General features: G+C 38.9%; 1 protein-coding gene across 1 annotated transcript in view; it reads left to right on the forward strand.

Moving 5' to 3' along the window:
• Window positions 1–2526: 2526 nt before the first annotated feature.
• MAN1B1 (mannosidase, alpha, class 1B, member 1) overlaps window positions 2527–16080 on the forward strand; it is a gene marked incomplete at its 5' end in the record, with an annotated part of 16464 nt that continues 2910 nt past the window's right edge. The window contains 9 exons of the mRNA XM_010297263.1: window positions 2527–2635; window positions 3301–3437; window positions 4541–4701; window positions 6399–6508; window positions 8492–8677; window positions 10834–10982; window positions 11619–11807; window positions 12759–12949; window positions 14292–14412. Coding sequence (XP_010295565.1) covers window positions 2527–2635; window positions 3301–3437; window positions 4541–4701; window positions 6399–6508; window positions 8492–8677; window positions 10834–10982; window positions 11619–11807; window positions 12759–12949; window positions 14292–14412 — 1353 coding nt within the window. The remainder of the gene's footprint in view (window positions 2636–3300; window positions 3438–4540; window positions 4702–6398; window positions 6509–8491; window positions 8678–10833; window positions 10983–11618; window positions 11808–12758; window positions 12950–14291; window positions 14413–16080) is intronic.

Consider the following 16080-nt stretch of genomic DNA (forward strand, 5'->3'; position numbering starts at 1 on the left):
CCGAGCTGGGTGCAGGGAGCACCTGGCAGTGGGGGAGCCCTGTTGAGCAGGGAGACACGGCCTGTAGGGAGTGGACAACGAGAGGTGTCTCTGGGCTTGGGTGCAGCAGGACTTTGTGTTGGGCATCCTGGCTTGGGACCCCTCGTTCTGAGCTGGGGAGGGGGCCTAAGCTGTGAGCACTTGAGGATGGGCATGCCCTGGGGTTTCGGCAGGTGTGGTCCCGGGCTGGAGGCTCTGCGAAGAGCAGTGTTCGGGTGGCAGCTCTGCACCTGGTAGGAATCTGGTGGAGTGCAGGCTGGTTGAGGGGGTTCTAAGTCATATCTTAATTTTTGCAAAGAAAGCTGGGACGGGGGGATATGGTGTGCATTTGAGGGGAAACCTGCCCTATGCTAGTGGGCATTTAGGAGGCAACACTGCACTCTCCGGGCAGGAGTGGAGGCGGGGTGAGACTTGGTATTGGTGCCTTTGCCCCCTATTTTAGGGCTTGAGGACAGACCCCTGTCCTCTGCCCTAGGAGAGTAAAGGGAACGGTTCTGCTTTCTGTGGGAAGGCTGAGTGTGAGAAGAGGGGTTTCCGGCAGAGCTGTGTGGAAGTAACCTTTGTGTCTGCTTGGATACTTCCTCCCTACTGGGAGTGGGCAGGCAGCTTTACCAGGGGTGGGAGTCTTGGGCTGGAGAGGCCGGGTGGGAGTGAAAGGGACAAGCTAACCCTTATTGCAGATACAGGATGATGTATAGCCACCTATAGAGGCTTTACAGGTGGTTAGGTGAAGCATATGAAGAACTTTTTTAGGGACACAGTATGGCAGCTTCTCTCTATTGGGGCACAAGATGTTTCACCCTTCCTTTTATCGTTGTTTTTTGTCAGCAAAAAAAAGAAAGAAGGTGATGAATGCTCTCATGTATTCTTATATCTCATTCCTACCCATCTCAGGACATCACAGTCAATGCCGCTTTTCCCATCCTACCGTGAGGAAACACAGGGCTGCTGGGTTTCAAGCATCCTTCTGCAATTGTGACATGATGATATGGTTGGCCGTGCGGGTAGAGTCAAAGGTGAAGGAGTGGGATCAGCATCTTGCAGTGTGCATAGGGAAGGGTGTACAGGATTCCTGTACAAGATTACTGTACTGTCAGCAGTGTGGGAGGAAAACAGAAGTGTGTGCTGTGGGTCTTGACAATGTGAGCACATTGACAGTTCTTCACTGAAACATTTACAGCCTCTGGTTGCTATGAAGAGGATGAGGACTATGGGAAGAGCTGTGGGGTGTAGAGTGGTTTGTAGGAATCTGGAGGTTGTTCCCAAGTGTAGTGCTGGCACTGAAGTGCTGTCTCTGTACGCCAAAACCAGTAATTAGAAGCAAAATGTTGCTCTAGTGAATTTTGATAGGACTGTTAGAAAATTAACAAAATGGTAATTTAGCAGTTAATGTTTAACTCCAACTGCTTTCTCTACAAATGGAGGAAACTTCTTTCTCAGGCTAACGTAGCATTTGCTGTCTGACTTTTAGTGATTTTGTTGTATATACTTCAGTTCTAAAAACACATTTTTGCCCAGGACTAAACTTGAAAACATTGTGGTTTTGTCTTTCTCATTGTTCTGTTGGTTGACTTAATTTTCCTGTTGCTGTGGGTTGGTGACTTTACTCGTGGTGGTGGGACCTGTTCTGTTTGACAGTTCCACATGTGACTGTCAGAGGCAGGATGCCTGGCTTTTCTTGTCCAGTGACTGATGCTTAGCTTATTTTGAGCCTTTCTTTGCTGCAGTAACATTTTTAGTTTTCCTACCACTTTCTTCTGCTTCTTATTTTGCATGTATGTTCTGCAGTACCTCCCCAGCCAGAAGGGAGGAAAGAGGCTTTTGGCTTATTTCCCAATTGACACCTGGGCAGATGCAGAGGTCAGCCAGCAAAGGTTGTGATGAAATGGATACAGGATGTGGCCTGTAGTGACAGGGTAAGGGGTAATGGTTTTAAACTAAAAGAGGGCAGATTTAGACTAAATATAAGGAAGAAATTTTTGACAATGAGGGTGGTGAAACCCTGGCACAGGCTGCCTAGAGAGGTGGGAGATGCCCCATCCCTGGAGATATCTCAGGTCAGGTTGGACAGGGCTCTGAGCACCCTACTCTAGTTGAAGAAGTGCCCCTCTCATTGCAGGGGGGTTGAACTAGATGGCCTTTAAAGGTCCCTTCCAACCCTAAGATTCTATGATTCTATGAAAGTCAGCGCACTGTAGGTGATGTTCTCTGGGAATCTCGGCACTTGTCAGTCTCTGAGGTCCTTGCAGCAAGTGGCTCTGATGTTTCTCTGAGCCTGCTGTGCCATATGATAGCATGTTATGTTTCTATTTTCTCTGTCATCAAAGAAAATAAGCAATGGATGTCTGCAGTTGGAAACAGTAAAATTAAAGCTACTCACTTTTGTGTTTCTTGCTCTGAATGAACCAATAAGAGTTTATTTTTGACTGAGTAGGCTTTTAATGTCATGCTAAATGTTCTTCTTCTTACTTATTTTCTCTCCTAAAGAAATGGAAGCAGCTGTCTCGACTACAGCGGAGCATAATTCTTTTCCTGTTTGCCTTCTTGGCAGTCTGTGGAGTCATTTCATACGCAAGCATCGGGGAACCATGGAAAAGTATGTGTTCTGTATAGCTCAGAATTACTGGAATGTGGTATTATATTTAAGAGACTGTTGTAGTTCTAATAACTAGTTTTAACTTTTATTGACAGTGACTGGGTATATCCATTAAAGCACAGTTGTGAGATGATCTTATACGGCATGTTTCAATGACTTGTTTCTGCTTAATCAGAAATATTTTTCATATGCCTTTTCATTGTTTATCTTGACTAGAGCAACCTTTTATTTTAGTTGATTAAGATTTTGGGGCTGTGAGTGGTTTTTTTATTATTATGTTTGTATTTAGATACCGGTAACTCAAATGTAAACAGTAGGATAGGATAATCCTCTCTTGGTTTTGATTGTCCATCAGATTAGAATTCCAAGCTTTTCTACAATACAAAGGCACATTTACTTTTGGTATTATCTTACTGGCTGTATTGAGAAGCTAAAATAACAGCAATTAAAAAAAGTATGTGCCTTTTAGCAGCCTTCTTGTATATTAGGGGGAGTGTTAATACCAAAAGACACTTTGTATCTAACAATTAGTGTGTGTTTATCAACGTTTTGTGAATGGAAAAACTTTCTGGAGGTGCATTCAGTATGAATGCAGCAAACTCTTACAAATTTATAGCTGGAGCCTAACCTGTTGATACTTGTGCTGAGCAGTTTTGTGTGTCTAGGTCTAACAAACAAATTGTTGGATGATCAGAGAACAGAATCAGAAATCCCTGGATTAAAGCTAGCAAATCCAGCCGTTCTACCAGCACCTCAGAAAGCAGATGCCAACCTTGGAGACTACCCAGAGCTTTCACCACAGGTACTATGAGAATAAAGGAGTTTTATAAAGCTACCAGAGAGCTTGTGAAAGCTGCAAACAGTGCTTGGTTCCAACAGCCGGTGAGGAGAAAGGAGTTGTAACTTGCAATAAAAGTCTGCTCTGGGTGGAATGCTGTCCTCTTGGAAAGGACTTTGATAAACTATTTCTTGGCTTTACCATTTTTATTTAAGTGGTCAGTGTACTGTTTCTTAATCACTGGTATACCTAGGAGAGACAGGCCTTTAGGTCGCAGTGACCTCTTACTTGAGGCTTCACTTTCCTGCTCTGATTAATTTGCTTGGACTTGGGCGTGCTCTGGACGTCAGTCTTGCTGTCGTGAGGAGTCTAAATAGGGTCATGGCTGAATATGAGCCGTAGCATACAGTCAGTGCCACGCTGGACTGGAATAGCTTTTCTGGTAGCCTGAGAAATAGCAGCAAATGGACGAACCTAACAGATGTTGGTAGGTTTCGAAGGGTCACATTTGTGGGGCGTGTGACAGGAGAGAAACATGAACTGATTAGGGTGTGGATTAGTAGAGTAGAGGAATACTGGTTACTGTGTTGCTCTTCATGTATTTACCTCATGAATTTTGGGATTTCCAGTTAATTAATATGGAATTTTGTATTAAATCTTTCCCTCATTGTGCATAAATGTACATGTATTACTATATAGCAATTCTTGGCATTATTGAACCCTGGCATTGTGTATGCTTTTTTTTGCATGCCTTTTGCTAATTCTAATAAAAATTTACTTTGCCTAGTAAAATAGAATCAAATATCTCTAGAATCCTTTGGCAATGCCTTGTGTTAAATTAATGTCTGGTAACAGCAGGGGTAGTTTAAAAGTAATTTATCAGTGTAAACTTAAGAACTGGATAATTTTACCAAAAAGGTTTAAACTTTTGGTTAAAAGTTAACTTGTTAACAAACAAAAACCCAAGGTCTTTAGCATACCTTCCATTCGGGGCAGAACTTGCATGCTGATATGATACCAAAATAAGATTTATCTGAAGTTATGTTTAATGCTGGAATGCTGTTGATTTATGGTTTGAAATGTCTGCAACATACCATGCCTTTTTCTTTTTTTCTTTATTTTCTCAGAAACTGCCAAAACCGGCTCATGTTCGGCGTGGTTCTTCCAATCTTCAGATCAAGCCACCGTGGAGGGATGTGAGGCTGAAGACCCGACATGATACCATCAGGGTTGTAGAAGAGCCAGTCCAGGCTGATAAAGAAGAGAAAACGGAAAAATCTGTTATAAGGTAGAAATGTTTCCAGCAAGTTACAGTGCTCCCCTGTCGCCCCCATCAAGATTCATTGGGTGTTGGAGTGAAAATTGTAAGGGATTTTTGTTGTCTCTGTCTGAGGTTGATCTCTTTCCTTGCATATGCTTGTTCTCAGGCCTGGCCTGACAGCTGTTGATATTGCTATACTGATTTATTTTTTAATTTTAGTGAATGTGAAGCTTTTATGTTTTTAGTGTTTGAATCGTAGAACTGCAGAGGGTTTGGAGCCCTACAACACTGCCTGTATTTCCAATGGATTTAGACACTCTTTTGATACTCAGGAGAATCTCAGTGTCTATAGGTTTCCGCTGTTTGTTTTGTAGTAAATGTTAATGTACCAGTATGAATACAGTAATACTGTCACAAGTGTCTTTGTCCTGGGCCAGACTTGGAAAGTTATACGAGTGTCAGTGTTGGTTAAGGGTTTGATGCCATTAAACACAGTAAGCCCAAGCTGAACTGGTAGAAGCTGTAGACGTGTATGTAGTTGTGTGTACAAGATATGCTTATTCCTTTCTTACAAAAGATTCATGATACAGTTCAAAGACCCCTTATGTAGATGTAGTAATGTCTTTTACAGAGGGTCTATATTGTTATGACTATTTATATTTTTGGAAATAACTGAAGGGATGTAACTTGGATATAGAAAGGACTACTGCAAGTTCAGCAGAGTTTCTTAAGATCTGGAACATCAGGCTTGATTTTTTTAATGTTTGTGTCCTTTTCAGCACTGGCACAGCTGAGTTGATCATAGCATCAGAACTGTGCCTGCATCAGCATTTTGGCTGTTGGTATTATCTGAAATCTCTTAGAATGACTTGAAGTGTTTTCTTCCTGTGCTTCCGCTTACACTATAACTCATAGAGTTAAACGAATGGTAACAGGAAAACTTAGGACAGCAATGAAAGCATAGTGAAGACTTGTTACAAATGTAAAGAATGAAAGTAAGAAATGAAATGATGGGTTTTATGTAAGTCTGGTATGCTGACTGTAAGCAATGTAAACTTTAAAGATCCTGTAAGCCTGGTTTCCTTAGGAACCGTATCATGAACTCAAAGGCAATATCTATGTATTAAACAGCATGGTCACGATTGTTTGATCTTGTTATGAACTTAGCTTGACTGATGTCTATTCTGAAAGACTTCTTCAGGAGATTCTTAAGAAAAAAACATAAAAACTGATGTATGCATCTGTGGTGGTAGGGAAGGCTAATGAACCCCTTGGTAGTAAAGCAAGTACTTTAAGCAGCTAGTCCTTTGTGCTTATTTATGATTTTTTGATGATCATCCTTTGTGTGGTACTATTTAGTGTTAGTGGCTCCTATGATCATTTCAGAACTGGTAGGTAACAAAATACTTCTAATGCAGCATTCTCAGGGGTTTTAATTCTTTTTAGAAGTTCTTTATTAAATCACATTGCTAAGACATTTAATGAAATTCCAAGAGCCTGTAAGACACATTTCTTAATCCAGTAAAATTTCTCTGGTGCAAATTTATTTCTTTGAACAGAAAAATTACCTAGTGGACAACATAGTTATTTTGATACTTGATACAAAATCCAGCTCCTGTTTTGTCAAAGTATTGTGAGAAAAAGGAAATGTAGAGATAAGCCTCATTCATTTGCATGACTTTCTGTGATGAAATTATCTAAATCATAATCCCTTGTATTTGCAGCTGGAGGGGAGCAGTGATAGAACCTGACCAAAGCACTGAACCTCCATCTAGTAAAATAAAGGAACCAGAAAAACCTTCTTCTGTGGAAGCTGAAGACCAGAAGGAACCAGGTAAATAGTACAGTTAATGATATCTTTATTTCTGTTCACTTTTATGATTGGAGTTGTGCAATTCCTTCACACACATCTACTTTATTTATTTATTTAAATTAAAGGAAACAAAAAGTTTAGGAAACATTATTTGCCTACAACACTCACGCCTTTCAGTGTCCTTATTCTACAATGACAGCCTTCACACTTATTAGCCTTCAGAATTTTGATTGAATTGCAGTCTCATTTTTCAGTATTGAATAAAGAATATTCTGATGCATCAGTAAAAATTACCTGATATGTTCAATGCCATGGGAGGGAATTATTTGCCATGGCTATAATGGCCAGACTGCGTCTCAGTAGGTTGCAGAGAGCATGGTATACGTGCTGTTTCTTGCAGCTCACTGTTACCTCTGTCCTCTCCTAAATGCATGTGCCTGCTTCTGGAAAATGCATTGGGTGTCTTCTCTTAGGTGCTACATAAAATATTATCAGGATATGTTATCAAGACTGTAACTACCAAGGGACTTATATACAAACTTATGGGCATATTCCCTCACACTATGTGTTTTTGCAGCAGCATTGTTTCATCTGAAATTCTGCAACAAGGGGGTTGCAAGTTAGAGGGGCTTCTGATTTTAGACTACTTTCTTGCCTTGCCAGAAGATAACGTTTTCATGTTGACTGGACTCTGGAGGTGCCCTCAGTTTCATTCCTTCTTCTGAATTTTCGGTGCTTCTCTTCCCCCTCAGTTTCTTCTCAATCCATACAAGAGAAACCAAAAGAATGTGATGAAATATTTGCACTATGGTTTCTGTGGTGGTTTTGCTTGTTTGTTTTGGGGTTTTTTTTCTGTTTATGGAGGGCATACACTGAATTCTGATCTTCTTGCTCAGCTCTTTGCTTTCCTTAAACTGCTAGAATACTATTGAAAATAAAATTTAGTGACAAATCTTTGAAATGCAGCCTCTGGGAGGAGGCAGGCATTCCCATCTTTTCTGCAGGAAAGGATAGTCTAAAGAGAGAGGGCTTGAAAGGGATAGCTTCCTTTTTCAGCAGTGGTTTTCTTTTTGTTCTGCAAATACAGGGAAAGTGATTTCCTCTGTGAATTGAACTGAACTATTTTTAAGGCTCACCAGAAAGATGTAGAAGTTGTTTTTGTGGCTGCTGTCCTTGTGGAACAACAACCTGTTGTTCTCCTTTCTGGGTTCATAGGAGGAAGTTCTGATATGATAAATATGATACAATTTGATATATCTGACTTATGCTAGCTTAATATATACAGGGTTAGTTATGCTGCTTGGTGTTTCCCACTCTAGAATTGTTTTTTTATAATTTTGCAAAATTTAAGCTAAGGGCCTTGAGATTTTTCGTGTTGGATGTGTAATATGAGTTCAACTTTATAGCAAATCGCGAGCAAAAATTTCAGTAGAATCATGGAAAAAGACAAGGGTTTGCCCAAGATGGAAAATGTAAATTTTCTTGCTTTTTCATATTAAATGAAAAGTTCAAGAGAATTAGGTTTGTATAACTGAGTTTTAAATTTAGCAGAAAGCAATGAATAAGACAGGGAAGATGAAGAAAAAATGGTATGTGGTAAATTAGCTGAGGATTATATTGTTAAGCATATGTATTCAGCAGTTGAATTACAGTTGATTTAAGCTATCTTAATTCTGGTATTTCCTGACTTTCAGGTCTTTGAGCTTTAGTGATACTCATCTAACAATTGTGGATGTGATTATTTTAATGTTTTATTTGCGGAAATGACTTTTTTTTTTTCCCCAGGGACAGATCTCTGTTTTCACCTGGTTGAATTGCTGACCAGAAACACTGACTAGTTATTCCACAGAGGAAAAACTGTACTGAAAAGAATGATCTGAGGATGTTTTTTCCATTTCACTGATCATTTAATTCGGAAGAAAGTTTGTTTTGGGTAGAATGCAGCAAAATGGTGTCTGATATATCTGCATAACTCTTGAGCAAGGTGCTGTTTTCCCTTCGCAGTGCCCATAAACGAACGTCAGATGGCTGTGATAGAAGCATTCCGCCATGCATGGAAAGGATACAAGGATTTTGCCTGGGGCCATGATGAGCTGAAGCCTTTGTCTAAGTCCTACAGTGAGTGGTTTGGACTTGGGCTTACCTTAATTGATGCCTTGGATACCATGTGGATTTTAGGCTTAAAAGAAGGTAATTTTTTCTCCTCCTTCATTTCTTTCCCTCTAAAATAATTCCTTATTTTCTGTTCAGGCAGTACACGTTCAAAATTCTTTGAGGGGAAGGTTTGCTACATGTGTCCGATAAGTTTATTTTTCCTATGTTGGTAAATACATACCTATAGAAACAGTGTATGTAAAAATAAATATAACAATATAACACCCCCCTCCCAACTGTATTAAAGGACACCATTTTTCTTGGAATAGAATTTTGAGACAGAAAAAAAAAATCCACTATTACGTATAAAAATGGATAGGTCTGCTAGAAACTGAGGAATGGATTAATAAGCCTTCTGATTTTTGTTTTGGTACTAAAACCCTACTGCTATCTTTGTGTCATTATACAGCCACTTTAGGCTTTCTACCCATGAGTTTTAGGTAGTTAGCTTGAAAGCGACAAGGTTTTGTTTTATCACACCGAATAGCAGTATTTCATATCTGGATTTAAGAAGGTTGTTTCTGTAAGGAATCAATGGATGGAGAAGAGGAGGGTTCAGTACCTCCTTCCTGAACTGCTCTGCTGTCTGTATTTTTTCACAGTTATTCTGGAAGTGACTATGTTAGAAAACTTTCAAACATTTTAAAAACTAAGCCAAAAATTCTGCAATTCTGTTGCAAAAAAAATTGTTTAATCAGTATTTAAGAGGGGTTTTTTTAGTTGTATTTTAAAATTTCTGGAACTCTATCTATTTAACCTTGGTAGATAGCCACCTTCATAAACTTCTCAATTATGCATTTTTTTTGTGTTAGGATAGGAAGAACAGAGCTGCTAGTAAGGGAACAATAACTAGTGAAAGACTTTGCTGATTCTGTCTCTTCTACCTTTTGAAGTTTATGTAAAATATTAAATCAAACGAAAACTCCATGTCATGTGTTTGCAGCTCTGGGCCTGAGCAGACTATCTTTGAAGTTTCATCAAGTTGACAGTGTGCTGCTTTTTTTTTTTTTTTTTTTTTTTAGTAAAAAAATAATTGCGTCCTGCACAGAGCTTTTAAAATAAATTATTAGTAATTTAGATGTGTTGAAAATAGGTTCTTGGTGAAGGCCTGCTGCTGATTGCCTTAGAAGGCTCCTGGGGTTTCTTCTGAATAACAATTTCTATATAAATAAAACTTCTGTTTGAGGTTGCCAGTCTTTCTTATAAGCTGATGAACGCTAACGCTTCTGTGAAAAGACCTTACCTTTTCTTTTGTACTGCTAGGTAGTGCTAACATCTGACAGCAGAGATTTTTCTGTGGTGGTTCTCAGTCTACGCAACACCTAGTGTTTACCCAACATCCAAGACAATTTTTCTTGTGAGGACGCATAGGTGCTCTTTTGCTTTAGAGTTAATCTCTTGTGGAATACCTTCCGTTTCTGGGAAACTGGTTGTTCTTCTGCACCTGCTCACAAGCAGGAGTTTCTGGAAGGTGAGAGATAGTCTGAGATGGCTTAGCCTTCATAGTTAGAGGCATGAGCTAACTCAGTGCGCCATGGAGTTAGACCCTGTGCAAAAGCAGTCATTGAGCGATGCTGCTGCTAAGCTAACTGTTGAATTTTAAGTGGCTTTTTTTACATTCCTTTTTGAATTAGTAGTGTGATAAACAACCATTTTTGTTTCTGGCGAAAAAATTGCAGACTGTTGGGATTTTTTGGGTTAAGTGCTAAAGTAGGAGGCAGGTTCCCCAGGACATTGCTAGACTAAAGGCCTTAATGGCTGTTAACTGAAAATGTTATCTGCTAGATAACATTGGTAGATAACAGCTTTAATTTAAAAAAGTTCAGAAAGCCCCTGTGGAAATGTAACTAATTGTCTGACAAGTCAAATGGATGGACTTAAAGGATCTCAATTTCTGGACTATTTTAATAAAGACATCCTCAATTTCTTCTTTTTTTAGACTATTAGGAACTTTTTATTTTGCTGGGTATTTCTGTCTGTATGCATCTGTGGTGCATGCTGAATAAGAATTAAGCCAATGGTAGTCAAACTTCTCCCAGCATGTGCTCTTCATTTTAGTTTTCCACTGAAAATTATGATCTCGATAGACAGATATAAGTAACTGTCATGGATATATGGAGTGCTACTGGCTGTAGTCTAGTTGTTGGAACATGCCAGAAGTTCATAACTGAACTAACTTTTATACTTTGCAGAGTTTGAAGAAGCAAGAAAATGGGTAGCAAACGATTTAGTATTTGATAAAAATGTGGATGTGAACCTCTTTGAGAGCACTATTCGTATCCTGGGGGGCTTGCTGAGCACCTACCATCTCTCTGGAGATAGCCTCTTCCTGGAAAAAGCTGTGAGTGACTGGTTTTAGAAATAAAATTGGATTATGTATTCCATATTGGACAAAATTGAGTGAAGATTCATCAGAAAGTGAAATGTTGGTGTTTTTTAACAGTTTCTTATTTAAAGTGGTGGGAAAAGGATTTACCATTAATCTTTTAAGCCTGCACTTCTGTTTGCTTGCTTGAAAACCTCAGAGCCCTGCTGTGTTTTATCAGGTATTCTTATATGCCTGTTCTTTTGTTGAAGAGCTGACCATTATAAAGCTCATGAAACAAAATAAGAAATAAATGGTTGGAAAAGAGTAATAGTTGTCTTTTGTTGCCCTTTCTGTGTGTCTTAACAGCATCAGCCACCTCTAGATTAGCTAGATGCAGTCAAATGACTTCAGAATTACATCATGTGCGTAGGGACTGCAGACTCAAATGAAGCAGGCAATACTAGGAACAAAGTAGAAACTCTGTACTCATTACTATGAACAAATCCATGATGCTTTTAAATTCTTGGCTTTCTTGCACCATCTAAAACTAAGCTGCTATTCTGTCTTTTCCTGTCTGCTTGGTGAAAGAAAATCTAAAGGCGTGTGCGTGTGTGTATATATTTTTTGTTTTCTTTGTTATGTTGTCCTGTGCTCTTGGGTTTTCTTTAGAAAGACATTGGGAACAGGCTTATGCCAGCGTTCAATACCCCCTCCAAGATACCATATTCTGATGTCAACATTGGCCGGGGCACTGCACATCCACCTCGATGGACATCTGACAGCACTGTGGCAGAGGTGACCAGTATTCAGCTGGAGTTTAGAGAGCTCTCGCGTCTCACTGGAGATGAGAAATTCCAGGTATGGAAGAATCAGTCAATGTTTTTCTCTTTTTCCACTTCTCTACAGCACCACCACTGACTCTCCATCAATACTCTGTAGTTTCTGAGTGATGTTAAATGAATTGTGGAAAAGAAAAAAAAGTAATTTCAATTATTTTCGTAAATACCAAAAAGTAGTAGTTGAGGTAAGTAATTATTTTTCTCCCTCAGAAACAGCTTTTGATTTAGGAAAAAACCAAACAAACACCAAAGAGCAAAACCACCCCCCACCCTCCCCAGCCCCCCCAGTTTTTATCATTGACATTTTTGTTTGACACTAGGTTATCAGATTTTGAAAAAAATATTAAGCTAAACTGTGCCTCGCTTAAAGTGGTTAGAATTCTGTGTGTGGTTTCTTGATGTCATTATCTAAATGCAAAGAAGACGACATTGGTGTTGCCATCCAGGAAACTTAAATGTGACTCACTAGATGAGGATCTGACAGCAGGTCACAGTATAAGGAAAAGTTAGTTGGAATAAAAATAATTCCAGAGAAAATAATATTTTCCACTCTTTGTTTGGTGATGTTGTTTTAAACTGTATCCACAGGTGAAGTTTTGAAGAATGTAGTTACTTAAAGAAGTTTTAGCTATTTGCATGATTCATGTAGTTGTTATTTTAGCTGGACTTCTACTTAGCAAATATGAGTAAGTCAGATCATGTTCCTGTGCCATAGTACTGCCTTTGAAAAGTGAGCTTACTTGAAGGAAAGAAAATAGTTATAATTAGAGTACTGAAATGTATCCAGAACATGTTTTGAGTGTCACAAAGTTTGAAATCCTGTATTTAATATATTGCATGAGCCTGAACTTGACATCCCAGATACTAATTTGAGGAAGAATAAAGATTTGCTATTGGCCTGAAGTTACTAGCCAAAATTTTTTGCCTCATTTATACCTGTAATTTATGTTTGCTATTTTCTTTCTTTTAGAAAGCTGTAGATGAGGTGATGAAGCATGTTCACACCCTCTCAGGGAAAAATGATGGACTAGTGCCTATGTTCATAAACACCAATAGTGGGCAGTTCACTCACTTGGGTGTCTATACTCTGGGAGCCAGAGCTGACAGCTACTATGAGTATTTGCTCAAGCAATGGATTCAGGGTGGGAAAAAAGAAAACGAGTAAGTTCTTTCCACTTCTCATATCGGTGTGAGAGTTATGTCAGCTGTAAAACATGTTGTAATTTGCTGCTTAAAGAAAAATAATGTATGTGCCCAACAGTAGACTGAAAACATCACTGTTTTTAAAAGCAACCAAGCAAGAGGTCTGGGAGCAACAGCATGAGAGTTAGGCTTAGACTCAACTTCTCCTTCTCAGAAAACTTCTCTTCCTCAGCACATCAGATGTGAGGAGTGTTACAGACAGGAGAAGAGAATTAAGTCTTTGCAGTAGATTTGAAGCATAGAAATGATACTTCATTTCACCAGCACTGTCTGTGTTTTCTCTGGGTTTGTTAGGGAAGGGTGAATCCTACAAGATGGTTGAGGTGGGAGATTTAGTCCATAAGGAATAACTTTTCTTAGAAAGAAGAAAATTCTGAAGTTTGATGTTTGTGTAAACTTTGCTTTAGGTCTCTTATGTTACTCTTATCTGCACTGGATAAGTGGAAGAGAATGTTTCCAAGTAGGAGAGGAATTAGAGATGTTGGAAAAGAAGGTTTCCTCCAAAACAAGCAAAAAATCCAAGCAGTTTTTGTCTCCTTATGAGCTAATTATGTAGGACATGTTCATGTCAAGGGGTTAAATGCATACAGAGCGACAACGGTCCTCTCTGAGGCATTTCTTTGTATCAGAGCAGGTGCATTTTTACGAAGAAAGTTTGCATCACTGCTTTTTCCAAGCCATACCTTACTGTAAATGGAGAACCATTGTCTTTGGGACCATGAACGATGGCATTTTGTGAGCTTCAAAATGGAATTATTCAACAGGGTTTTTTTCCACATTAAAGTACTTTGAAACAAGGGAAAATCCAATTAAATACTGTGAAACAGTGTTTCACAGTGAGAGTGGTCAAACATTGGAAAAGATTGCTCAAAGCCATTGAATGTCCATCTTTGAATGGAGATACTGAAAAATTGCTCGGATAAGCCCTCAGGCAACCTGATCTAATTCAATCTGTTTCAGAGCAGAGGGTTGAATTAGAAGCCTCTAAGAGGTCCTTACCAGCCTAGATTTTCTGTGATTTGATTTACTGTACATCTAAAGATTCCTGAAATAAAATCTGGTTACTGCCTAGAAACAGAGTTGGGGATATGTTTTCTTTAATATTTAAATTTAGTGTTTACCTGAAAATTTACCAATATTGCTACATGGTAGTGATAATTAATTAATGTCCAGGGTTTTCTGTCAGTTTTCACATTTGGTTAAATATTGTTCTTTAGACTGAACAAAAGGACTGTGCTGAACATCAGCTATGTTCTGACTGCATGTATGTGAGCCAACTGGGAATTATTTTAATTCACAGGCTGTTGGAAGACTATATGAGAGCCATAGAAGGAGTGAAAAAGCATCTCCTTCAGAGATCACAACCCAAGAAGCTTACTTTTGTAGGAGAGCTTGCTCATGGCCATTTCAGTGCCAAGATGGTAAGTAGTACAACTGCTTTTAAAAAACAACAACAAAAGAAAAACAGAAAAACCACCACCAGGAAAAAAACCACCAAAACCCCCAAACCATATGACAGGCAAATGCAAAGCTTCTTGTGCCATCTTTATCCGTTCCCCCCTCCAAAGGAAAACAACAACAAGAGCCAAGACTACTGTCTATAGCCAGGGTGATGGCAGTACTGAGTAACTAGTTTGTAGATACTAGTCACCTGTGCAAACCAGGGTTTTTTTACTGCAAACCAGTAACTTTGAGTTGCTCTAGTAAATACATTTATGTTCCTGTAAGATTGAACATTTTGGTGCTGGAGTCACATTTTCTTTCTCTTTTTTTCTGTTTTGGACATAAAATTCGTGTCTGAAACCGTTGAAGCAGTGCCTGTTTTATGTATTATTTATTTTCCATAATTCACAAATATATGTGTACACTTGCACACCTGGCTTTTCAGACTTACCTTCAAAAGAAGCAGGTGATCTAATATTGTGTTACTGGGTCTAAAAAAAAAAAATCTGATAATTTTGGAGGGTTCTATCCGTTCATGACATTTGTTTCTTTTCCTACATGTAGGGTTAGTGAGTAAAACAGTATGCTGTCTGCTGTAGGGGAAATGGATTGATCTTAACTCCCTGCTCTTAATTTGTGCAACCATACTCTTTAAAATGTATTTTAAGATCATTCAGTTAAAGATCTCATGCAAGTGCAGGTATTGTATATGTGTGTGGCTTGCTTTTTTTTTTTTTTTTAATATGAGTGGTGTATTATTAATGTATGTGTTAGCCTTACGCATACTTTTTCAATATCTCAAGTGAGCTTTAGTGAATTCTTCAACATGTTTGGTTTCTTGATGTAGTGTTTTTAAGATTTTCAGTTCTGTTTTTCAGCATGTGCTTCTTGCATCCAAATTTCCCAAAGGCTCTCCAAAGCTGCTGTGAGCAAGACCAGAGTCTGGGTTTTGGGTAGAGGGGGCTCCCCCATCCCAAGATATGATAGAACTGAATTCAGACACATAATGTGGCTTAGGTTTCTGCATGTGTCTGTACACTTGCTTCTGTTCCAGGGAGTCAGAGTTTTGGTATTTAATCAATTATTATTGGGTGAAAGGCTTGACAGGTATCTTACCCTGGCCAACTGGAAAAGTGGAGGATGTTCGTCTCCTATGTCTATGTTGACCTTCACCACCCTCAACCATTTCCTTTAGGACTGGACAAAGCTTTTAAAGGTCCATACAGGTGCTGCTTGTGCACCAGAGTGTTTTTACGATGTTTTTGGGTGATGAGACCTGAGCTTTCATTCTGAATGGTAAGAATCATTTGAAATTCCATATGTGACATTAATCTGTAATTCTTACATGCACAATATCAGTGGTGAATTAGGCCCTGAAGGAGGGCAATCAGTCTTGTATTGCAAATTGAATTTTGCTGAAGATGAGTTTTTGGGCATTTTATACAGTCTGTTTTCTGATGTGTTCTTCAACTGACTTTGACAATTGAGCTTTCTTGGAAGGTTAAATTAATCTTGATTGTTTACAAATGTTGCATAGTTCTTGTCCTTTGAACAAATTGTTTGCTGTAGCAAGTAAAAGCTAAGCAATAAATATCCCTGCAGTCCTTTCATTGCTGCTGCTTTGTCTTGGGAAAGCAAGCAGGAAT

Source organism: Phaethon lepturus, unplaced genomic scaffold, assembly GCF_000687285.1.
Source record: "Phaethon lepturus isolate BGI_N335 unplaced genomic scaffold, ASM68728v1 scaffold20031, whole genome shotgun sequence".
NCBI lineage: Eukaryota > Metazoa > Chordata > Aves > Phaethontiformes > Phaethontidae > Phaethon > Phaethon lepturus.